Source organism: Solanum verrucosum, unplaced genomic scaffold (genome assembly GCF_900185275.1).
Source record: "Solanum verrucosum unplaced genomic scaffold, falcon-dt-bn FXZP01000093.1, whole genome shotgun sequence".
Classification (NCBI taxonomy): Eukaryota; Viridiplantae; Streptophyta; class Magnoliopsida; order Solanales; family Solanaceae; genus Solanum; species Solanum verrucosum.
The window spans coordinates 1,322,846-1,347,613 of record NW_026020065.1 but is presented as its reverse complement, the minus strand read 5'-3'; the positions used below and the strand labels follow the sequence as shown (position 1 = coordinate 1,347,613).

At 30.7% G+C, this 24,768-nt stretch overlaps 3 protein-coding genes across 6 annotated transcripts in view; 1 reads left to right on the top strand and 2 right to left on the bottom strand.

Moving 5' to 3' along the window:
• Positions 1–12,875, top strand: part of LOC125823778 (superoxide dismutase [Fe], chloroplastic) — a 185,508-nt gene extending 172,633 nt beyond the window's left edge. The window contains exons 2-9 of one of the 4 annotated variants that reach the window (XM_049503163.1): positions 3–46; positions 135–215; positions 683–871; positions 943–1,114; positions 1,201–1,274; positions 1,384–1,410; positions 1,531–1,554; positions 1,656–1,922. In XM_049503163.1, coding sequence (XP_049359120.1) covers positions 3–46; positions 135–215; positions 683–871; positions 943–1,114; positions 1,201–1,274; positions 1,384–1,410; positions 1,531–1,554; positions 1,656–1,748 — 704 coding nt within the window. In that variant the 3' untranslated portion in view covers positions 1,749–1,922. Of the gene's footprint in view, positions 1–2; positions 47–134; positions 216–682; positions 872–942; positions 1,115–1,200; positions 1,275–1,383; positions 1,411–1,530; positions 1,555–1,655; positions 9,386–11,394; positions 11,584–11,657; positions 11,830–11,935; positions 12,010–12,118; positions 12,146–12,288; positions 12,313–12,419 lie in introns of those variants that run through there. The other 3 variants (XM_049503165.1, XM_049503164.1, XM_049503166.1) reach the window with 3 other exon arrangements.
• A 947-nt stretch (positions 12,876–13,822) lies between these two features.
• LOC125823753 (ATP synthase subunit delta', mitochondrial-like) lies at positions 13,823–16,969 on the bottom strand. The gene is made up of 2 exons (XM_049503136.1): positions 16,587–16,969; positions 13,823–14,425 (listed from the first exon to the last, which is right to left on the bottom strand). The coding sequence occupies exons 1-2, from the start codon at positions 16,842–16,844 to the stop codon at positions 14,081–14,083; spliced, it is 603 nt and encodes a 200-aa protein (XP_049359093.1). The 5' UTR covers positions 16,845–16,969; the 3' UTR covers positions 13,823–14,080.
• A 5,984-nt stretch (positions 16,970–22,953) lies between these two features.
• Positions 22,954–24,497, bottom strand: LOC125823598 (uncharacterized). Its single transcript, XM_049502947.1, has 2 exons — positions 24,425–24,497; positions 22,954–24,296 (listed from the first exon to the last, which is right to left on the bottom strand). The coding sequence occupies exons 1-2, from the start codon at positions 24,495–24,497 to the stop codon at positions 22,954–22,956; spliced, it is 1,416 nt and encodes a 471-aa protein (XP_049358904.1).
• Between the last annotated feature and the right edge of the window lie 271 nt (positions 24,498–24,768).

The following is a 24,768-nucleotide window of genomic DNA, read 5'->3' as shown; positions in this document are numbered from 1 at the left end:
AGGACTTAATGGATCATCTAAAAGCTTTCAATGGAGAACCCAAAAGGTAGTTCTTGCCTTCTTTTTTTAATTTTTATGTTCCTAAATTAGGTATCACTATCTGTTGGAGCTTTCTTCTGATTTTTATGTATTAGTTGCAGAAACAGTTTGGAAGAAAAACCGGCTCTGCTACAATAACAGCTAAATTTGACCTCAACCCTCCTCCTTATCCAGTGGTAATTTTTATGTGTATTTTTTTAATGATGTGTCTGGGTCTGTTTTCATGCACCTCTACTAATTTTACGGATATCTGTCATCTCCCACCGGCAATAGCTAGCAGGTAACTCTGTCCAGCAAGTCTAGGATAGATGGAAAGAATCACCTAGTGTTTTTTTACGCCGCTGAGTTTTGACTCAATTGTTTGAATACTTGAATGAAAATTGGATACAAAAATTTTTGATATAATAATTGACTCTTGAATAGTTAGGGATTGAAATTTGAAGCATAGTAGTAGTAGTTGCTGTAGTTATAATTAGTTTTTTGTCTTGAAATAATCATGTCATTGTTAATTACTAGTATATGATTTGTAGAAGAATGGAAAATTCTGCAAATTAATTAGTCTAATGTCTACTCCCCATAGCTCCCTTTCTCTCCCTCGGACTCTTTTTTTCTTTATTTGATTTGAACTTTGAATATGTTATAGGATGCTTTGGAGCCTCATATGAGTAGTAGAACATTTGAATTCCACTGGGGGAAGCATCACAGGGCGTATGTCGACAACTTAAACAAGCAAATAGAAGGAACAGAATTAGATGGAAAGACACTAGAAGATATAATACTTGTTACATATAACAAAGGTGCTCCCCTTCCAGCATTCAACAATGCTGCTCAGGTAAATTAACACTTTTCGCTATTTTGTTCTGTGTAATGCAGAGTCCTTTTATATCTTCTTTTGCATTACAGGCCTGGAATCATCAGTTCTTCTGGGAATCTATGAAGCCCAACGGAGGAGGAGAGCCATCTGGTGAATTATTAGAACTAATAAACAGAGACTTTGGTTCCTATGATACATTTGTTAAAGAATTTAAGGCAGCTGCAGCAACACAATTTGGCTCCGGTTGGGCCTGGCTTGCATGTGAGAAATTATCTGCCTTGTTCTGTTCAACCATTTTGTTATAATTGAGCAAAATGACTGAAAAGTGATCATTTGTTGCTTCGTAGACAAACCTGAAGACAAAAAGCTTGCTTTGGTGAAAACTCCTAATGCTGAAAATCCTCTTGTTTTGGGTTACACAGTGAGTAAAACGCATGCTTCTCTATTTCTTTTATTCATGGGATTTTATCTTACATAGCATAGCAGTTTATATCGTAATAGAAATCTCACAACTGTGTTTTTCGTTGCAGCCACTCCTCACCATCGACGTTTGGGAGGTAAGCAGAACACACTCACTTGTCTAAAATTTGTTGTTTTTTTTTCCTCTCTTCTTTCGGAACAAAAATGATTTAGGAAGCCAAGTCTCATTCTTTTACTTTTTGTGTTTGATACTGCAGCATGCCTACTATCTGGACTTTCAGGTAAGCCTTGCCTGATGAAACTACTTAAATACTTTCTTTGATGTATAAAATGTTTCGTCGAGACATATATTCAAAGTCTCTTAACTATCTTTTGCTTGTAGAATCGGCGACCTGACTACATATCTCTCTTTATGGAGGAGCTGGTGTCATGGGAAGCAGTCAGTTCTAGGCTTAAAGCAGCAACAGCGCCTTGACCTGCTTAGCGAGAAAACCGAAAAGATGAAGAGGCAAATATAATGTACACTTTTGAGGGAGAATGATTTTTGTTATGTTCATGTTCTTTATGTTCTTAAGTAGTTGATGCAGAAAATCAAGTTTGAGTTGTGGAACAACAATGTACAAGGACATATGAATAAAGAAATTTATTGAAATTTGATTCTCTAATAATATCAGAACATTAGTGAATTATGTGAATATGTAAACGCCTGCTCAAAATGATTTTATTTTGAATTTCTAAAATAACAAATAATTTGAGACGAAGGGAGTAATACGAAACATGAATATCATTTTCAATGATGTTCCTATCGTGTGCAGTGAGAATTCATGGACGGCTCTAATAAATCGGTGGCCTAAAGCAAAATTCGAATGGAGGCCTTAAATTCGAATATATATTTTTTATGAAGTTTATTATAACCAATTATTTAATCTTTCTTGAGACATAATACTCATAATTTGTCAAACTTCTATTACTTCCTTGCTCTTTTATGAAAAAATTATATTTTCTACAAATTATACGCGATATTTTTTTAAAAAAATATGTATAACCTACTGTATTTTTAAAAAATGAGGCCCCTCAAATTTTGGGGCCTAAGGCAGTTGCTTTTTTTTCAAAGCTGTAGAGCCGCCACTGAGTGAGATCATGCAGGCCACAAGCTTAAAAAATTATCCGTTGCCCGTGTCTCTTCCGTTCCTGGAAGCATCCACGGGATTATATGAAATGAACAAAATGTCATTGGTTTATATTTGGTTTTAAAATGTCTTTTGTTGTTAATATTTGGTCCAAAAATATCCTTATTGTTAATAGTTTGGTCTAGAAATGTACTATTGTTACTAAATGAACCAAAATGTCTTTTTTTTAAATAAATGTTTTTTTTAAAACACATTTTGTTCCTTATAAGAATATTACTTTTAAGAAACATTATTCTTGCTTTTTTTCCTTTTAAATTCATTTTAACTAATAAAAATGTAGGAAATAATTTTTTAATGGATATTACTTTTAATAAGAATATTACTTCTAAAAATCATTTTATCAATTTAAATAAAATAACTTGATGTACTCTTTTAACAGATAATATATATCATATATATAAGATCATAGTTACACTCATCCTTAATTTTCATCTAGATAACAATAAAAATAATTATATAAAACAAGATTTTTATACTTTCATTTTTCTCCAAATTAAAATAGGATAAATATTTGGTAACAAAAAATATTATTAGGAAAAGAAAGTGTTTAAAAAAAGAAAATAAATAATATATCTAATTGGGAAAAAGACATTTTTAATTCATTAAGTAACAATATTTGAATCAAAGTATTGAAGGCAGGGATATTTTTAGACCAAAATATAAATAAAGAATATTTCTATTCATTTCACATAGCTTAAAGACATTTTTTACCTTTTTCTAAGAAACTAATACTATTTCACTTTTAATTTTGAGAAGATAAACCATATCCATTCATTCACTTTTATGGTTTGACAAAAAAAGAATTTACAGAAAATGTTATTCAATGTAAATGGACCTGATAGCAATTGTATAATCACATAACTATATTCGTTTGTGATATGTGTATATATATATTGATAATGAGTTCTTCAAAACAATTAGATGACCAAGAAACCACTATTTGTTTTTAAAATATATATTTCTTATATACTAATAGATAGTGAAAAAGAATATTTATATTATCATTAATACACTATTCTCACAAAATTTTGTTTTAAAAAAAAAGAGTATTGTTTAATTAATAGGGTTGGTTAAAGTGTACTGCATAGAATAGAGTGTGTACTACAAACTTGTAGTACCACAATGAAATAGCATAAAAGGCAATCAACTAGTCTAGAGAAGTCCATTGTTTTGGTTATTTCTCATACTTTGAGTAAATTAAACACAAGTTAGAAGTGATAATGGAGGCTGCAGGATTTCATGCTAAGATTGAACTCCAACCTCCTCCTTAGAAGTGAGAATGATTTTTGTTATGTTCATGTTCTTTATGTTCTTAAGTAGTTGATGCAGAAAATCAAGTTTGAGTTGTGGAACAACAATGTACAAGGACATATGAATAAAGAAATTTATTGCACTTTGATTCTCTAATAATATCAGAACATTAGTGAATTATGTGAATATGTAAACGCCTGCTCAAAATGATTTTATTCTGAATTCTAAAATAACAAATAATTTGAGACGAAAGGAGTAATACGAAACATGAATATCATTTTCAATGATGTTCCTATCGTGTGCAGTGAGATCATGCAGGCCACAAGCTTAAAAAATTATCCGTTGCCCGTGTCTCTTCCGTTCCTGGAAGCATCCACGGGATTATATGAAATGAACAAAATGTCATTGGTTTATATTTGGTTTTAAAATGTCTTTTGTTGTTAATATTTGGTCCAAAAATATCCTTATTTTTAATAGTTTGATCTAGAAATGTACTATTGTTACTAAATGAACCAAAATATCTTTTTTTTAATAAATATTTTTTTCAAAATACATTTTGTTCCTTATAAGAATATAACTTTTAAGAAACCTTATTCTTGCTTTTTTTTTCTTTTAAATTCATTTTAACTAATAAAAATGTAGGAAATAATTTTTTAATGAATATTACTTTTAATAAGAATATTACTTCTAAAAATCACTTTATCAATTTAAATAAAATAACTTGATGTACTCTTTTAACAGATCTACTATATTATAAAAGAGAGTTTAGGTCCAAGTATAATATATAATATTCAAAATTGGGACTTTTCCCAATCTTGAATATTATATATTATACTTGTGGGACTTTTAAAAGGAAGTTTATACCCAACTATAATATATAATATTCAAGATTGGGACTTTCTTGAATATTATATATTATATTTATTATATAGTACAACTTGGGCATAAACTCCTTTTTAAAATAATATATATATATATATATCTCACAAATGAAAAAGTCTCAATCAAGGAAGCAACATATATCATTTACAAATGACTTAAAAAGTTTTAAAATATTTAAAAGTTATATAATAAAACAGGTTGACTCTCAGAATTCTATCAGGCTCACATATATTGGGACAGAAAAAATAATACATATCATTTTAATATTACCAAAAAGTATTATAAATAATAATAATTAACAACTTAAAATAAATGGAAAAGTCCCAATCAAGGAAGCAACATATATCATTTACAAATGACTTAAAAAGCATTAAAAATTACAATAATTACCAATTTAAAATATTTAAAAGCTATATAATAACATAGGTTGACTCTCAGAATTCTATCAGGCTCACATATATTGGGACAGAAAAAATAACACATATCATTTTAATATTACCAAAAAAGCATTATAAATAATAATAATTAACAATTTAAAATATCTGAAAGACATTTTAAAAGGGTTAATTTTGTAATTTTATCCATATCACATAAATTAGGACAAAGTAACCAGTAATGTACATTATTTCAAAGTTACATAAAAATATTATAAATCACAATAATTAATAACTTCAAACATTTTTTTTAAAAAAATGAAAATTTGGATGACCCTCCAAATTTCATTTGTGTCACATAAATTGAGACAACAAAAATAACATATATTGGGTCCATTTAAATTTATTTGTCTTATTTTTTTATATTTTTTTATATTTAAAAATTGCGTAATAATACTATAAATCATGATAATTGACAATATAAAATATGTTTTGAAAAAAAATACAAAAAATTCCACTGATTCTTCAAGTGAATCTATTGTAAAAATACTATAAATCATGATAATTGACAACATAAAATATTTCAAAAATGTTGTATGTGGGTAGTCTTATTATTCCTTAAATAGCGTCAAAGAAAGTACAGGTTTGTGATAAAAAAAAATTATTCCTTTATCCACGCAAACAATCGCTTCAAAAACTCAGTTATTAGCCCCAACATATACCATTTATATAATCCTAAAAATATATCAATATATTAAACAACATACAACATATATAACAAAAGTTCTAATAAGATTAACAAAAAGGAAAAAAAAAACCAAAATTCTTAAAAATCATCAACAAACTACATACAAAATAAAAAGAAAGCTATTCCAACAAAAGAATAGGGAAAATGCATAAGTACCCCCCTAGCCTATACCCAAAATCCCAGAGACACACCTAACCTTTACTAAGGTCCTATTACCCCCCGAACTTAATTTATCTATAATATTCTACCCCTTTTCGGCCTACGTGGCACTATCCTTGAAAAATTTGTCAACATGTGCTGGGCCCACAAGATAGTGCCACGTAGACCAAAAAGGGGTAGAATATTACATATAAAATAAGTTCGGGGGGTAATAGGACCTTAGTAAAGGTTAGGTGTGTCTCTGGGATTTCGGGCATAGGCTTGGGGGGTACTTATGCATTTTCCCCCTTTACATAAAGTTAAAATGAACTTTAAGAATTCTAGCATCTTAAGCATATTGAGGCAAACATTTTAATTTAATGTCATTTCTCTCCAAAGAAAGAAAGGCATTGAATATTTTAATTTAATATAAAATTGAATTTTTTGGGGTTATGGATATAAAAGGTTTGAAAGTTATGAATATTATTAATACTAATTAAAAGTATAATTTATGAAGATGAAGAAGTGTGAATTATGAAAATAACTTTTAGAAATAATATAATTGAGAAAATTCAAAAAAGGAGAAAAAAGAAAAATGACAATGAAGGTCATAGAGAGCACCACATCACCGTTTAAGGTAGTTCTATTGATAATTGTGAAGAAAGCATATTAATGGATTAAAAATAAAAAAGAGGTAATTAAACCCTAAAATATTATAAAGACATTTATAAAATTTGGTTGAAGCTCAAAATCTATTAGTGCCATATAAATTAGGATAGAGGAAATAGCACATATTATTTGAAATAACATGAAACGTACTACAAATCACACAATAATTAGCAACTTCAAAATTTAAAGGACATACAAAAAATTTGATCAAACTCTCAAAATTCTACTAATGTCACATAGTTTGGGATAGAAAAAATAACATATACGTAAAATGTATTATAACTCATAATAATTAAACAACTTCAAAATCTAAAAGACATATACAAAATTTGCTTGACTTTCGAAATTCTATCAATGACACATAAATTGGGACAAAGAGAATATTGAAAATTACATATAAAGTATTATTAACCACAATAATCAACAACTTAAAATTTAAAGAACATACAAAAAAATTATTTGACCGTTAAAATTTTATTAATGTCACATAAATTAAAATAAAAAATAAAAATATATGTTGAATAATTAACAACTTAAAATATTTGAAAGACATTTTAAAAGGGTTAATTTTGTAATTTTATCCATATCACATAAATTAGGACAAAGTAACCAGTAATGTACATTATTTCAAAGTTACATAAAAATATTATAAATCACAATAATTAATAACTTCAAACATTTTTAAAAAAATATGAAAATTTGGATGACTCTCCAAATTTCATTTGTGTCACATAAATTGAGACAACAAAAATAACATATATTGGGTCCATTTTAATTTATTTGTCTTATTTTTTTATATTTTTTTATATTTAAAAATTGCGTAAAAATACTATAAATCATGATAATTGACAACATAAAATATGTTTTGCAAAAAAAATACAAAAAATTCCACTGATTCTTCAAGTGAATCTATCGTAAAAATACTATAAATCATGATAATTGACAACATAAAATATTTCAAAAATGTTGCATGTGGGTAGTCTTATTATGCCTTAAATAGCGTCAAAGAAAGAACAGGTTTGTGATAAAAAAAAAAACTTATTCATTTATCCACGCAAACAATCGCTTCAAAAACTCGGTTATAAGCCCCAAAACATACCATTTATATTATTGGGCCCGTGCATAGCACGATATGTATATATATATATCTCACAAATGGAAAAGTCTAAATCAAGAAAGCAACATATATCATTTACAAATGACTTAAAAAGCATTAAAAATTACAATAATTACCACTTTAAAATATTTAAAAGTTATATAATAACATAGGTTGACTCTCAGAATTCTATCAGGCTCACATATATTGGGACAGAAAAAATAACACATATCATTTTAATATTACCAAAAAAGTATTATAAATAATAATAATTAACAACTTAAAATATCTGAAAGACATTTTAAAAGGGTTAATTTTGTAATTTTATCCATATCACATAAATTAGGACAAAGTGACCTGTAATGTACATTATTTCAAAGTTACATAAAAATATTATAAATCACAATAATTAATAACTTCAAACATTTTTTAAAAAAATATGAAAATTTGGATGACCCTCCAAATTTCATTTGTGTCACATAAATTGAGACAACAAAAATAACATATATTGGGTCCATTTTAATTTATTTGTCTTATTTTTTTATATTTTAAAATTGCGTAAAAATACTATAAATCATAATAATTGACAACATAAAATATGTTTTGAAAAAAAATACAAAAAATTCCACTGATTCTTCAAGTGAATCTATCGTAAAAATACTATAAATCATGATAATTGACAACATAAAATATTTCAAAAATGTTGTATGTGGGTAGTCTTATTATGCCTTAAATAGCGTCAAAGAAAGTACAGGTTTGTGATAAAAAAATTTATTCTTTTATCCACGCAAACAATCGCTTCAAAAACTCGGTTATTAGCCCCAGAATATAACATTTATATTATTGGGCCCGTGCATAGCACGGGCAACATTATCTAGTCATATATATAAGGTCATAGTCATCATTAATTTTCATCTAGATAACAATAAAAATAATTATAATAAAACAAGATTTTTATACTTTCATTTTTCTCCAAATTAAAATAGGATAAATATTTGGTAATAAAAAAATAATATTAGGAAAAGAAAGTGTTTAAAAAAAGAAAATAAATAATATATTTAATTGGAAAAAAGACATTTTTGATTCATTAAGTAACAATTTTTTGAATCAAAGTATTGAAGGCAGGGGTATTTTTAGACCAAAATATAAATAAAGGATATTTCTATCCGTTTCACATAGCTTAAAGACATTTTTTACCCTTTTTCTAAGAAACTAATACTATTTCACTTCTAATTTTGAGAAGATAAACCATATCTATTCATTCACTTTTATGGTTTGACAAAAAAAGAATTTACAGAAAATGTTATTCAATGTAAATGGACCTGATAGCAATTGTATAATCACATAACTATATTCGTTTGTGATATGTATATATATATTGATAATGAGTTCTTCAAAACAATTAGATGACCAAGAAACCACTATTTGTTTTTAAAATATATATCTCTTATATACTATTAGATAGTGAAAAAGAATATTTATATTATCATTAATACACTATTCTCACAAAATTTTGTTTTTTTAAAAAAAGGAGTATTGTTTAATTAATAGGGTTGGTTAAAGTGTACTGCATAGAATAGAGTGTGTACTACAAACTTGTAGTACCACAATGAAATAGCATAAAAGGCAATCAACTAGTCTAGAGAAGTCCATTGTTTTGGTTATTTCTCATACTTTGAGTAAATTAAACACAAGTTAGAAGTGATAATGGAGGCTGCAGGATTTCATGCTAAGATTGAACTCCAACCTCCTCCTTATCCCATGGTATGTTTTTCAAAATAATCCTCCTTTTTGTTTCCAACGGTTTATACAGAGCTACGATTTTGAGTTTATGTGTTTAGAATTCTAAAAATATAGTAGCTTTTGTACATATTAAGTGGACTAATATATGTACATGTGCGTTGCGCAGATATATTTATTTATGATATATCTAACCATCTAAGTTTTTTTAGGAATTAGAAGTATATCTGTGATGTAAAATGTTTGACTCTATCCATTTAAGATCATTTTTTGGGATTTAAGGTCCTAGAAAGGAAGATGATTTTGGTTGTGGCCTAAATGATGCTAGTTTATTACCTGGCCTATCCAGCATGGAACTTCCCTATCATATGGTTTCACTATTAGTATTGCAAGTTTGAACAAGTTCCATAATTTGCTTGTTTGCTTCATTTGTCATGAATCGATGAATCTTCTATTTGAAGTAATATCTTTATTCTTTGAAGAATTATCTCCTCAATTGATTGCACAAAATATTTGCTCCAAGGATTTTGCTAGCATTCCTTTCTTGACTCAATTATAATGTATACCATATTTGAATGGTGTAAGATTTATAATGATTGAATCAAATTTACTTGTCATAAAAAATTCTTCTTGATTCTATTTCTATTGTTATTTCCTCAGTCTCATTTTATACGTGACATCAATAAAATTTCAAAAAGTCAATCAAATTTTTAGTATGTCTTCTAAATATTTTTAATTATTAATTATTACTCTTTCCGCCCCAATTTATGTGGCATTTTTTGATTTCGAGATTCAAACATGTCTATCTTAGCTTTAACCGTAAAATTCTCATATATATTTTAAATATTTTGAATTGTTAATTATTGTGACTTATAATATTATTATTTTTTATGTAGTTTACAAATATATAAATTTCATTTCAAAATATTTGAAAATTTCATGCGTATATTCCCAGTCAAACTTAAATTATTTGACTCTCGAATAATTTATAATACTAAAAAAAATTAAAACAAAAAAGTATAAAACTTGTAGCCGCTTGAAAAATATCCAGGATAATTAGACGCCTAGAGAAAGCAATAGGGTTGCCATGACAAAGCAAGAGAGAATCATTGATTTCTACTCCATCAGTCCATAAGAATCTTTGGCAAGTTGATTCAATAAGTTTGATCACCTATGCTGGCAGTACGAAAATTTGTGACCAAAAATAATAGTATAATTTATCTCTATTATTTTAAAAGAAGATTTTTAGAAATGTTGATTGGATTTTATATTAACTATTAATATATGTGAGAAGAACCGTAAAAAATAACATTAGGAATTGTAAAGCAGGTAGAGCATAAAGAGTTTTGGACGAGAGAATAATTTAGAAGGGAAAAATAGGTATCTTTTTATTTTTTACAATTTTGGTTTTAAATAAAAATTTCATTTCAACAAATTTTATTTAAAAAAAATTAATCAAATAGATTGAGTGTTGAGGTTATAAAGAAAGTTGAGTGACTTTCTATAAGAAGAATTGTTAGTTGAGTGACTTTGGTCTTTGAGGTTATAAGAAATAGTTGAGTGACTTTGGTCTTTGAGGTTATAAGAAATAGTTGAGTGACTTTCTGTTAAAAAAAATCATTAGTTGAGTGACCATTTGAAATATTATATCTTATATTTCACTCTTTTCAAACAAGGTAAGAAGCCTATTTTCCTTGTTCAACAAATTCTTTGGCTTGAAACAAGGTTTTAGCGACAATAAATATGCACATTAATAAAAAATGTTAAAGCCTTTATTGACATTAATTAATTGCTATTAAATTCAATATTGCTATAGGTTTTAGCGACATTTACAAAGAGTGATAGAATGTAATTGTCACTAGTAATTGCCTCTAAAGATCATTTTTGGTGCAGTGCTTATAGCTGACTAATTTGTAAAAAAGACGGCAAATTTTGCAATTTATTCATAATGTGAACTTCCCCTTCCTCCCTGTTATGCCAGTTTCTGTGTTAATTTCAGTGTTTCTTTCTCATGGACCTTTGAAATGACATAGGATGCTTTGGAGCCTCATATGAGTAGTAGAACATTGGAAATCCACTGGGGGAAGCATCACAGGGCATATGTTGACAACCTAAACAAGCAAATAGATGGAACAGAACTACATGGAAAGACACTAAAAGACATATTACTCACTACCTATAACAATGGTTCTCCCCTTCCAGCATTCAACAATGCTGCTCAGGTAAACTAACACTTTTAGCTATTTTGTTCTGTGTAATGCAGAGTCCTTTTATTATAACTTCTTTTGCATTACAGGCCTGGAATCATCAGTTCTTCTGGGAATCTATGAAGCCCAACGGAGGAGGAGAGCCATCTGGTGAATTATTAGAACTAATCAACAGAGACTTTGGTTCTTATGATACGTTTGTTAAAGAATTTAAGGCAGCTGCAGCAACACAATTTGGCTCTGGTTGGGCATGGCTTGCATGTGAGAAATTCTTTGCCTTTTTATCTGTATATATCCATGTTCCGTTCAACTATTTTGTTATAATTGAGCCAAATGACTGAAAAGTGATTCATTTGTTACTTCATAGACAAACCTGAAGACAAAAAGCTTGCTCTGGTGAAAACTCCTAATGCTGAAAATCCTCTTGTTTTGGGTTACACAGTGAGTAAAACACATGCTGCTCTATTTCTTTTGTTCATGGGATTTCATCTTACATAACATAGCAGTTTATACCGTAATAGAAATCTCACAACTGTGGTTTTCATTGCAGCCGCTGCTCACCATAGATGTTTGGGAGGTAAGCAAGCAGAACACACTCACTTGTCATAAATCTGTCTGAATTTGTTTGTTTTTTTTCCCTCTTCCTTCGGGAGGGGGGATGGTTGAAATGATTTAGGAAGCCAAAGTCTTATTCTTTTACTTTTGTGTTTGATACTGCAGCATGCCTACTATCTGGACTTTCAGGTAAACCTAGCCTGATGAAACTACTTAAATACTTTCTTTGATGTATAGTCTTTCCCCGAGACATATTTGAACTCTCTTAATGGTAGCACCACATCTTTTGCTTGTAGAATCGCCGACCTGACTACATATCTGTCTTTATGGAGAAGCTCATATCATGGGAAGCAGTCAGTTCTAGGCTCAAAGCAGCAACAGCTTGCGCTGCTTAGCAGGAAAACAGAAAGGACGAAGAGGCAAATCTAGGAGGCACTGAAGATGTATGCTGGGAGTTACATATTTGAGGCAGAATGATTTTTGTCAACACTATGATCAATCCTGTTATATTTCCTTTTCAGTGAGAGTTCTAGATGTCTTAGCTGAGAATTTGAGATGTTTTATTTTATGCACTTTACAAGAGTGACAGGTGATTTTCTGAATTCAGATGACAATATTGTTTATGTTCTTAAGTAGTTGATGGCTGGGAAAATAATACAGAAAATCAAGTTTGAGTTGTGGAACAACAATGTACAAGGAATTGAATAAAGATATTTATTGCACTTTGATGCTCTAATATCAGATTGATTCAATGACTGGTAAAGTAAAATAGGGCCCTTACTTACTTCAGAATCTGCTATATGGAACAAAGGGCATCCTACCAATTGAAGACTTGATCCAATATTCCCCCTTTTTCCAAGTTAGAAATTGTTTCACATCACATTTAGAGGTCGCAAAAGTAGTCCATGAAAACATGATCTACTCAACTCGTTCAAGTTTGGGTGGTTAGTGACTAGCTAAAGGCTTCTAAAATGAGACGACAAGAAGGTTAGCTTAAAGCAGCTATTTTTGAAGAGTTAGTACTTGAATAAATAGTTCACTGATTGAGTGATTTGGGTTGAATATGAACAGAACTATCAATCCAAGTTATCTATCAAAGCTGTAGAGAGTTAAATTACATTTGCATGAATATCTGAATTCTTTATCCATTCTTTCTAGTAAGATTTTTCCAAATATAATAATTAGGAATAGAAAATATATATCAAAAAAGGTGTAGAACTGTTCGAATCCTTCTCCTAATTGCTATTTGATACATATCACTCGTTAACATTAGTGAACCATGTGAAAATGCCAATACGTGATTCATGTTTAGTCATAGATGAAATAAAGGAAACCCATACTTATGTCTTCACCTTTAAACGTTTATTTTAGCCCATATATATCGGATGGTTTATAGGTCAGTGTAGGAATACTAGATGCCTAAAATTCATTTATGAGAGAAATTGCTGCCCCAAGGATATGTGAGTCGATGAACATCTTTATCTAATTCAAGCCCTCATGAATCAGTTAGATTGGAGTTGAGTAGTAAAAAATATAATGTTTCAGAAACATCTTTCAAGATATTAAGGTCTTCAATCTGTGAGGAAGTAGCCCATTTTTTCGTCTAAGCAAAGATGAATTAACACAAGTATGATGTCAAGAGAACTGGGAACCAAATCAAAAAAGATATCTCAAGCTGAAACGTGCAATGAACAATTTCTTTTTGAATAAATCTATTTCTCAAAAATGCAGTTTAGAAGTACAGGCAACACGGCAATTAACCAACCATGTATATGGAAGGAAATCTTATCTAAGGAATGTTTATTCAAGTGATGCAGGGGTTAAAACAGGTAGCGACATACCTCTTCTAGGTAAAATTGTTGAAAGCAGCTTTATATAAAAGGGTGGCGACTACAATCAAGCAGGCACAAAGAAGGAGAAGTATGCTGAACAAGGACAAATATAAAGCTCCACCTGTTTAACCAGTAAGTGCAGCATTAAGCGCACTATGTACATCAACGCCAATCTGGGCTTCAGCTTTCTCTACATCAGTTGATGCAGTGCTCAATTTCTGTGTAAAGTCGGTCAGGCCCTTTTGAACCAAATTGGGATCGATGCGGTCAAGTGGTACAGCTTCAACAGTAATTATATCTGCAAAAGAATTTGCATGAACATATGCAAACCCACCACTCACAAAATACTTTGAGACGTCGTTGCCTTCATGAACTGATAAGATACCGGGCTTTAGCTCAGCAATTGTTGCCACATGCCCAGGCAAGACACCCATCTGTCCCGTAGTTGCAGGGATTATAACCATGTCAACCTGGAATATAATGCAAAAAAGATGAATTGCCAAGCTCGAACTCATAAGTTTGCAAATAATGTGTATATAGGCACATAAGCACACATTAAATCTGACACAAGGCTTCTCACATCACTTGACAAACGTTGAAACGTTGAACCACAAATATTACTCTGATTAAGGTTGGTTCCAGTAAGCAACCTAAAACTTAATGGGTTCTACAGTCAAATCCTCCAATATGTTAACTAATAATCTGTGACAATGATCACCCTAGAAAAAGCTGCCTAATTAAAAACACAGGAAGTAAATCATGGCACCAAATTTCTGAGCTAACGGACTATTCTGGAGTTCAATACAAGAGCTACGAAAGAGATGCTGTTGAGAAGCTCCTCTTAAGTCACGAATGAAATTAACAATTAGAGGTTGATTTGGTGATTCTTTATTGCATAACAATAAGTAGAATAAGTCACCAAATTTGTAGAATGCTAAATACTCCAAGGAATCAAAAAGACAAAAAGGCAAATCCAAGTTATACGAATGAAAATGTAGATGCTCAGTTTGTTTACCCAGAAACAAATAATTGCCAACAACCTTTACCCTTCTTGCTTTAGTTGCTTTTCTTTCTTCTTTTTTTGGGATGATGTATACTAAGATGATTTTAACAAAAATAATGATTGCAAGCTTGTATTGCTATGCACCCTAGGAATTTAACCTCAACTTTTTTTTTGATGACCTAGGTGTCTGGGCACGCACCTCGACTAATTCCACAGGATATCTACCTTCTCCCACCAACAACAAGTACCAGATAACTTTGTCCACCAAGCTCTAACCTCAACTAATACAACATGGAATTTCCTATTTACACAAAAAGTAAATGGAAAGAAAGAGAAATTTACGCATGACCAACCTTAGCATGCACTTTCAGACAAGTATTAATATACCATGACCTTGCACTTTAAAGGCATTAAATATTCATGATCGAGGAAAAGTGTAATTAGATGTGAGATGTGTTTAATAGAGACCAAAGAAGCAGTTAACTAGATTATGGAACAGAACGCATACTCCAAGCTTCTCTAAATTTTGTCAGCGAGTGCAAGCTATTGTTGGTGAAAGAATGGACAGAGTGAAAGGGGGGAGAATTATTGCTAAAATCAATTCAATGAACAACTGCACAGCTGGAAAAAAAAAAGAGGAGTATGCTCAGTGTATTAAACATCCGACTCCATGATCCTTAGTTGTTTGCCTCAATTGATAAGATTCCGATCTCACCCATATGTGATAGTGATTTATCTTAGCTGATAGATTTCAATAAGTCAGCAAATTTCCCAGTAAGTCAGCAGATTTCCTGGCCTGTATTTCCGGCACAGCCAATTCACCAAATGTGATGTTTGAATCAATTCAAAGTTGTGTAACGAAACCAAAACTTATCTATTCCAACTGTCCTCAGATGAATTTTAGGATCTTCATATTCCAACCATTATAAGCTTTTCTAAGGAAAATTGAATTTAGTGCGACACCTTTAAACCATTAGCTACTTGATCTTCTAAGTGGGTGCTTATTTCTTATTTCCGTTTCAAGTGCAGAAGAATGAATAAGCATGTATGTAAATTAAGATATTAATTTGACCTACATACTATACAACTGATAGTAGGAAAAATATTGAAACATCAGTTTAAGAGGTACAAGTTCTATGACATACAAACTATAAACTAAATGAAAAAAATATATATTTGGTGCTGGGCATTGAAATTACGACATGAATGTCAATGAAATTCAGTCATCAGCCTATAAAACAATAACTCAAATGTATATAAAATTACAGATAAAACATATCATCAATATCGATCACACTAAATGTCATACGTATCTGCAATCTAACTTGATTAAAAATCATATATCTTAAAATTTTGCATGCAAATAGACCTAATATATATGTAGAAACCATGGAGCGTGAAATTTATACTAAAAAATGTTACACTTGTTGTTTATGTAATTGCTGTATCTGCAATTACATAAAGGCAAAGGCAAATCAAAAACCAAAATCATGTGTATTCATTCCTCTCTCTTCCTCCAATTTCAATGTTATTCGAATACTAACTAATCTGTCTTTCAATGTAAAAGAGGAACGGGAACTAACAATTTGAAAATTTAAAAGGAAATGAGTTTTTATCCATATATATACCTCTTTGCCGGAGAGTTCAGAAGAGTAAGGCAGGACAAAATTGACAGTGAGCTTGGAGGGAATGGATGATGGAGTTGCAGGCCTTGTAGCCATGAACGCCGAGGGAGTGCTTGGTGGTTCAACGGTGGGAATTGCTTTCCTCCATGCCTCCACAAAGTTGGAATCTTTATAGGCTTCCGCGGGAAGGTCGGTCGAAAATGGGCGGCGCCACCTCATCGTGGAGGCGCGGGAGAGGAATCGAGAACCGTGTCGGAACATTGTCGTCGGATTGGGAAACGGAGATCAGAGTCGATTGCAGAATCCGATCAGAGAATGGGGAAACTGGTAGTGGAGTTAACCGGTTTTAGCTGCTACTTTGAAATGGGGCAGTGTAATGGGCTTTGGTAATTCTGAAATGAGGAACTTTAACATATAGTCACTCAAAAATAGTCTAATTACTCTCTATAGTTATAATTTGATAATTACAATTCATAGTTATATGTTATAGGGAGGATAGAGGCGAGCGAGATTGGGAGAGAGGAGAGAGACAAGCGAGAGAGGGCAGAGAGTGGGAGAGAGGTGAATTGTATATGTATATCGGTTAGATAATTGTATATTATACATATGTATTTGTATTTGTATATAAGGCAAGTGAGATTGGGAGAGGGAGGAGAGAGGCGAGCAAGATTGGAAGAGGGAGGAGAGAGGTGAGCGAGAATGGGAGAGGGAGGAGAGAGGCGAGCGAAAGAGGGCAGAGAGTGGGAGAGAGGTGAATTGTATATGTTTATCGGTTAGATAATTGTATATTATACATATGCATTTGTATATATGGCAAGCGAGATTGGGAGAGGCGAGGGAGATTGGGAGAGGGAGGAGAGAGGTGAGCGAGAGAGGGCAATAATTTGTATAATTCACATCTCATTTGTATAATTCGCGGCTACATTTGTATAATTTGTGTGTTTTTGTATAATTGAGTAATATAAAGTCTGGAATTAGATAAATATGATAAAACTTGAAATAACAAATTGATACAAACATAAACATATGAACTTTACAGTTATACAAAATATATTATACAAATTACATTATAAAAATTAATTATACAAAATTCGAAAACTACACGTTTATACAAACTTTAAAAGGTTATACACAAAAAGATTGAATGTATATGGTGACAAAACTGAAAAACCAAAGGAAATCATCGTCATATACAAATATAAATCATTGTATACAAATATAAATCAAAAGAAGAATTGCTAGTTGTGAATTATACAAATGTGGCAAATCATACAACTCGAAGTCAGCCCACGTAATTAATAGTTAATGTTAGTCGCGAGAGGTAATTATAGCAAACTATAGCTATGATGAGTAATTAAGTAGTATAAGTTTGCTTAACCACGTAATTTTCCCTTCTAAAATCTGGATCATGCACCCGGTCCAATGCATTTTTATCTAGGATAGTTTCAAATAGAAGAACTTACCAAAAATGACTATAATCTAGGCTTAATTAGATATTTATAGTTATAGTTTGCTTAATTACAAATCACAACTACATGTTTGGGGAAAGAGAGAGGTGAGCGAGACTAGGAAAGAGAGGAGAGATATGAGCGAGATCTGAGAGAGAGGTTGGATACATGTTGTATTCATTGTATCAGGTTGTATCATGAATACAATTAATACAACCCATTTGTATCATTGAATACAATTGTATCAAAAATTATTGTACTTAACTACATATTAAGAGAGAGAAAAACGAGAGAGGGAGGAGAGAGGCAAGCGAGGTCGATAGAGGGAGGGGAGAGGATGAATACATGTTGTATTTGTTGTATCAAATTGTATCATGAATACAATTGATACGGATTTCAAATACAGTTGATACAAACAAAAATAGTTGTTTATTTTCGTTGAAATACAATTGATACAAAATACATTTGACAGAGAGGATAAATGCATATTGTATTTGTTGTATCAAGTTTTATCATATTACAATTGATTTGTATCATATATCAAATATAATTGTAATAATGAAAACAACTTGTATTGACGAATACAATTAACATAATACAAATTCTCATAATAAAATTAATACATAATACAAATATAGTTGATATGAAATATAAATACATTTGATACATAATACAAATGTCATATTATGTGAAATATTTTTCGGGTTACAACGTTGTTTGAATGGAGAGAGAGAGAGAGGGAGGGAGGGCAGTGAGAGGAGAGGGAATTTTGCTATAAATCGTACTTATAGCTATAAATTGTAATTATTTTAAACTATAGTTGTATATTGTAAATACATATTATATGTTTGTCACGTTATGTAACTTTCTCTAACTTTTAAAGATGACTATAGTTTAGGCTTAATTAGAGATCTATAGCTATAATTTGCTTAATTACGAATCATAGCTACATGTTTGGGGAGGAAAAAGGCGAGCGAGACTAAGAGAGGGAGGAGAAAGGTGAGCGAGATCGGAGAGAGCGAGGTTGAATACATGAAGTATTTGTTGTGTCAGGTTGTATCACTAATACAATTGATACAACTGATTTGTATCAATGAATACAAATGTATCAAAAACTATTGTATTTAGCTACATAGTAGGAGAAAGGCGAGCGAGATCGAGAGAAGGAGGAGGGAGAATGAATACTTGTTTTATTCGTTGTATTAAATTGTATCACAAATGCAATTGATACAAAATACAAATATTATTGATACAAACAAAAATAATTGTCTATATTCGTTGAAATATAATTGATACATAATACATTTGATAGAGAGGATGAATGCACATTGTATTCGTTGTATCAAATTTAATTTTATCACAATTATAATTGATACCAATGATTTGTATCATATATCAAATATAATTGTATTAATGAATACAATTTGTATCGATCAATACAATTGACATAATATAAATTCTCATAATAAAATTGATAAAAATACAAATATAGTGGATACATAATACAATTACAATTGATATAGAATATAAATATATTTGTTAATAATACAAATGTCATATTATGTGGAATATTTTTTGGGTTGAATGTTGTTTGGGATGGAGAGAGAGGCGAGACGAAGAGAGAGAGAGGGGGAGGGGGGTTGGGGGGGGGGGGGGGGGGCAATGTGAGGAGAGTGGGAAAGAGAAGAGATAAATTTGTTATAAAATCCTACCTATAGCTATAAAATGTAATCATTTTAAACTATAATTGTATATTGTAGATACACATCATATGTTTGTCATATTATGTGACTTTTCCTATGTATAGAAAAAATAGCCAAATGCCCCCCAACCTATTAGTCAATTTTCAATTACACACTTGTACTTCACGGGGGTCCTATTACTCTCCTGAATTTTTATTTTCGATATTTTGTGACCCTTACACTCTACCTATCTAAGAAGGTGAATACACCTCTTGTAGGCGCGTAAGAGTTCAACAAAAAGACATAAAATGACTAAAATTGAATTAAATAGTCCATGTGGGAGTCTCTCATTGGAGATTATATAATTAATTCGGTTTTTTTTATCTTTCCCTTTTCTTATATCACAAAATTATTATACACATTTCATGATTTCTTCACGTTTTTCTCAAAGTCCTTCGATGGTGAACTTCTAAATTTCATCTCTAGGAGCTCCAAATCAGTTTGTAGCTACTGATTTATGCTTAGTTAATCATACATCAACCCTTTTTAGCAACAACAATCACCTAATTCATAAGAAACTTTCATATATGAAACTCAAAAATGGAGTTTAAGTTTTTTCTTAAACCCCTCATAATTTCAGCAAAAAAAAAAGAAAAAAAAAAGTCAAACCACAATGAACCAACAATGGTGAATTTGAAATTTCACTTTCTAATTTCATTCTTACCAAATTTGTTTTTCACTCTCACATTTGTGAATACTTATTTGTGGATTTTTGTTTGTGGATTCGATTTCAAATTAAAGTTTATGTAGACTAGCTATGGAGTTGTTCTTCTTCTTTAATTTGGTGTAGATATTTTTTCCTTATTTTCTATTATTATTCTCTAAAGAAATCATTAGTATTTTGGAAAAACAATCTCTATTTGAAAGCAATTTTTGTAAATTTTAATTTTCAGGTTTGATAAAAATGGAAAGTTTATATAATTTTACAGGGCATTATTAAATTATTAGGTTTATTAGGTTTAAAATTTACAAGAAAAAAAGAAGAAAAAGGATTAAAAAAATGAATGTACAGTTATTCATCGCGTGTGCTACACAACTTTGACATAAAATTGGTTATGACTTTTTAGGGAGGTGATTATTCCATATTTAAATAGTTCAGGAGTAATAAGACCTTCGTATTGAATAAGTGTGTAGTTGAGAATTGAATCATAGGTTGAGGGGGCTTTTGGCTATTTTCTCCAAATGTATACAATAAAATGATAAAATAATTAGTTTGCAAAGAATATAGTCATGTTTCATTTACACAAAAGATTGCAAAAAATTTGAGTACGCATTGACTTTACAATATATATATCTTCCCAAAAGACGTAGAAAGTATATGTTGACTAAACAATATAGCTTACATATACATGAGTTATACACTGGTTATACATTATGATACACTCAAAAAGTTGAATATATCTTAACTATATGAAATATACATTGACTATTCAATATTGATCAACTCAAAATCACTTCTAAACAGTCTTGAATTTTATATATAGAATCTTCTCGATATTTCGAGTCTTTTGATGTATAGATCGCTTGAAATAATTCACGTTAATAGTATGTCATTTTTTCTTTAAAATGAAGGACAAAGAAGAAGAAGAAGAAGAAGAAGAAGAAGAAGAAACAAAATAAGGACCCCGTTTGGATTGACTTAAAAAAATAGCTTTTAAGTTAAAAATAAAAAGTCAAATTGAAATGACTTTTAAATCAAAAAATAAAAAGTAGGGGAGACCTACTTTTGATTTTTGACTTATTTTAAGTCATTTTTAACTTATGTTTAAGTCATTCTTTGACTTGCCAAAAACTTCCTAACTTATTTGAAGTCATTTTTTGACAAGTTATTTTATATTTACCAAACACTTCGAAAAATAAAAAACTGACTTAAAAATATATTTGACCAACTTTTAAATAAATCTAAACACCCTCTAAGAAGCAAAAGCAACATGGAGGACAAAGAAGTCGACGTGCTACGTCGGTCATTTTTTGGAGAAAAAAAAAGGGTAGAATGGTCATTTCTAGTAATATTTCAACGAGACAAATTAATAAAAAGAGCAAATAACCTTACAGTCCTTTTCTAAAGTGGTGGAAGTCTCAGCTAACTCCATATCTACAACAATATCATGAGAACTAATCATTAAAAAAATAGCCAAAAAAGGCGAAGATAGAAATTCCTTGGAACCCATTCTTTTTCTTTTTGTTTGTTCAAAGCTTAGTGCTTATTATAATTAAAAATTGAGGGATGAAGAAACTAATACATTCTTGGGGTCTATTTATAGTAAGATTTAGATGTTACGTGAAGAAATTTCTTCACATAACTCCAAATGAAATGAACAACCTAACAAGTGATTGGCTAATAAGAATTGAAGAATCCATTGGGTCTTGTTGTTGTTGTTGTTGTGTCATGTTATACATGTGAAATTATGTTGTTTGGTGTTAGTGACACATTGAAAATTTATTGTTGGTATATAAGAACTCTCGCTATAATAGTTATCATTTATAAACATTTTAGATAAATAATCAATAGTTTTTTGAAAACTATCTTTTTATGTTAGTTATATATATTAGTATTTCTTTTTGTAATAATATTTCATTATAACAGTAAAAAAATATTTGGACAAATGGCATTTATCTGTTTAGTTTCATTTACCAACAATTCCAACACAAACTAGAAAATCATGAAGATGCACTTATAATCTCTTGCCTTTTTCATTTTAAAGTAGCTTGTAATTCGTCTCAAAGATATGTCTCGCTTTTCATTTTTTCGAAAGCCAATTTAATTAATCTATAAAATCAAATTAGATAAAATCAACTTAATAAAATAAAATTAAAAGAGCTCGAGAAGTGAAAACAATAAATAATTAGTGATTGAGGAGTAGTTTAATAATAAGTTGTGAAATAAGAAAAAACATGTGTGCATCATCAAGACATCAACAACAATATATTCAATATAATTCAGAAAAAGAAGAAATGTACATTATGAAAATATATTATCACAATATAGTGTTATATTGTACAACAAAATATTATATGAACAACCATACATATATATGAACTGAATGTCGTTTTATTCATGCGATTTTTATAGCAAGGTTTAGAGTAGCAAGACTATTACTATATTATACATCTTGCCACTACATACAAAGGTTTTATAATAACATGATGATTTTTGTTGTGAGGCAATTGGCTAGTCACTTACTCATGGCCACCATTTGGAGGGTTGTATCCACCACTTGGAGGTTTGTATTCGTCATTAGGGGGTTTATATTTGTCATGTGGGGGATTATATTTGCCACCTGGAGATTTGTATTCATCACTAGGGGATTTATATTTGTCATGTGGAGGGTTATATTTGTCACCTGGAGATTTGTATTCGTCACTAGGGGATTTATATTTGTCATGTGGGGAGTTATACTTGTTACCTGGAGATTTGTATTCATCACTAGGGGGTTTGTATTTGTCATGTGGGGGGTTATATTTGTCACCTGGAGGTTTGTATTCGTTACTAGGGGGTTTATATTTGTCATGTGGAGGGTTATATTTGTCACCTGGAGGTTTGTATTCATAACTAGGAGGTTTATATTTGTCATGTGGAGGGTTATATTTGCCACTTGGAGGTTTGTATTTGTCACTAGGGGATTTGTATTTGTCATGTGGGGGGTTATATTTGTCACTTGGAGGTTTGTACTCGTCACTAGGGGGTTTATATTTATCATGTGGGGGGTTATACTTGTCACCTGGAGGGTTGTATTCGTTACTAGGGGGTTTATATTTGTCACCTGGAGGTTTGGATTCGTCACTAGGGGGTTTATATTTGTCATGTGGGGGGTTATATTTGTCACCTGGAGGTTTGTATTCATCACTAGGAGGTTTATATTTATCATGTGGGGGGTTATACTTGTCACCTGGAGGTTTGTATTCGTTAGTAGGGGGTTTATGTTTGTCACCCGGAGGTTTGTATTCGTCACTAGGGGATTTATATTTGTCATGTGGGGGGTTATATTTGTCACCTGGAGGTTTGTATTCATCACTAGGAGGTTTATATTTGTCACTTGGAGGTTTGTACTCATCACTAGGGGATTTATATTTATCATGTGGGGGGTTATACTTGTCACCTGGAGATTTGTATTCGTTACTAGGGGGTTTATATTTGTCACCTGGAGGTTTGTATTCGTCACTAGGGGGGTTATATTTATCATGTGGGGGATTATATTTGTCACCTGGAGGTTTGTATTCATCACTAGGAGGTTTATATTTGTCATGTGGAGGGTTATATTTGCCACTTGGAGGTTTATACTCGTTACTAGGAGGTTTATATTCACCACTTGGAGGTTTGTATTCGCCACTCGGAGGTTTATATTTGTCATGTGGAGAATTGTATTCGCCACTTGGAGGGTTATATCCCTCGTGTGGAGGTTTATTTCCACCACCTCGAGGCTTATATCCACTATTGTATTCACCATGTCCATCACCAAAATATCCACCAATGCCATTATATCCATCGTGGTGTTCATCATTTTTGTCATCCAATTTCATTACTACAACTATCAAATGTGAAATTCATAAATTAGCATAACATTTCATATATGTCAAATAATTATATAAGAAAGCCAATATTTCAAAGAGATAACTAATAAAAGGAAAAAAAACAGAATAATAAACTTACAGGTCTCGGAGCTTATCATTGCAAAAATAGCCAAAAAAATGCCAAGAAATAGAAAAGCCTTGGAACCCATCATTTTTCTTCTTCTTTAAAGCTTAATTATATTAATTGAAGGATGAAGAAATTGAAGCAACATTGGGTTATATTTATACTAAGAATTCAATGTATTAGAAATTGATAAAGGGTCACTTATCACTTATCTTGCTCAATTGTCACGCCACATAATTAATTATATTTCCTCCGTTTTGATTTATTTTTAAAAAAATTAATTCGTTTAAGAAAGGAACGTAGTATAAGACCACCAACGTTGGTTGTGGTGCATTGGTGGGAGTGCTTCACCCTTAACC

What these genes read in the sequence shown, in the direction of transcription:
- LOC125823753 (XM_049503136.1), bottom strand. Translation starts at nt 16,844, where the DNA reads ATGTTCCGACACGGTTCTCGATTCCTCTCCCGCGCCTCCACGATGAGG. An exon ending in CTGAACTCTCCGGCAAAGAG is followed by an intron (nt 14,426 to 16,586) that starts GTATATATATGG and finishes ATTATATTCCAG; the next exon opens with GTTGACATGGTTATAATCCC.
- LOC125823598 (XM_049502947.1), bottom strand. Translation starts at nt 24,497, where the DNA reads ATGATGGGTTCCAAGGCTTTTCTATTTCTTGGCATTTTTTTGGCTATT. An exon ending in AATGATAAGCTCCGAGACCT is followed by an intron (nt 24,297 to 24,424) that starts GTAAGTTTATTA and finishes TGATAGTTGTAG; the next exon opens with TAATGAAATTGGATGACAAA.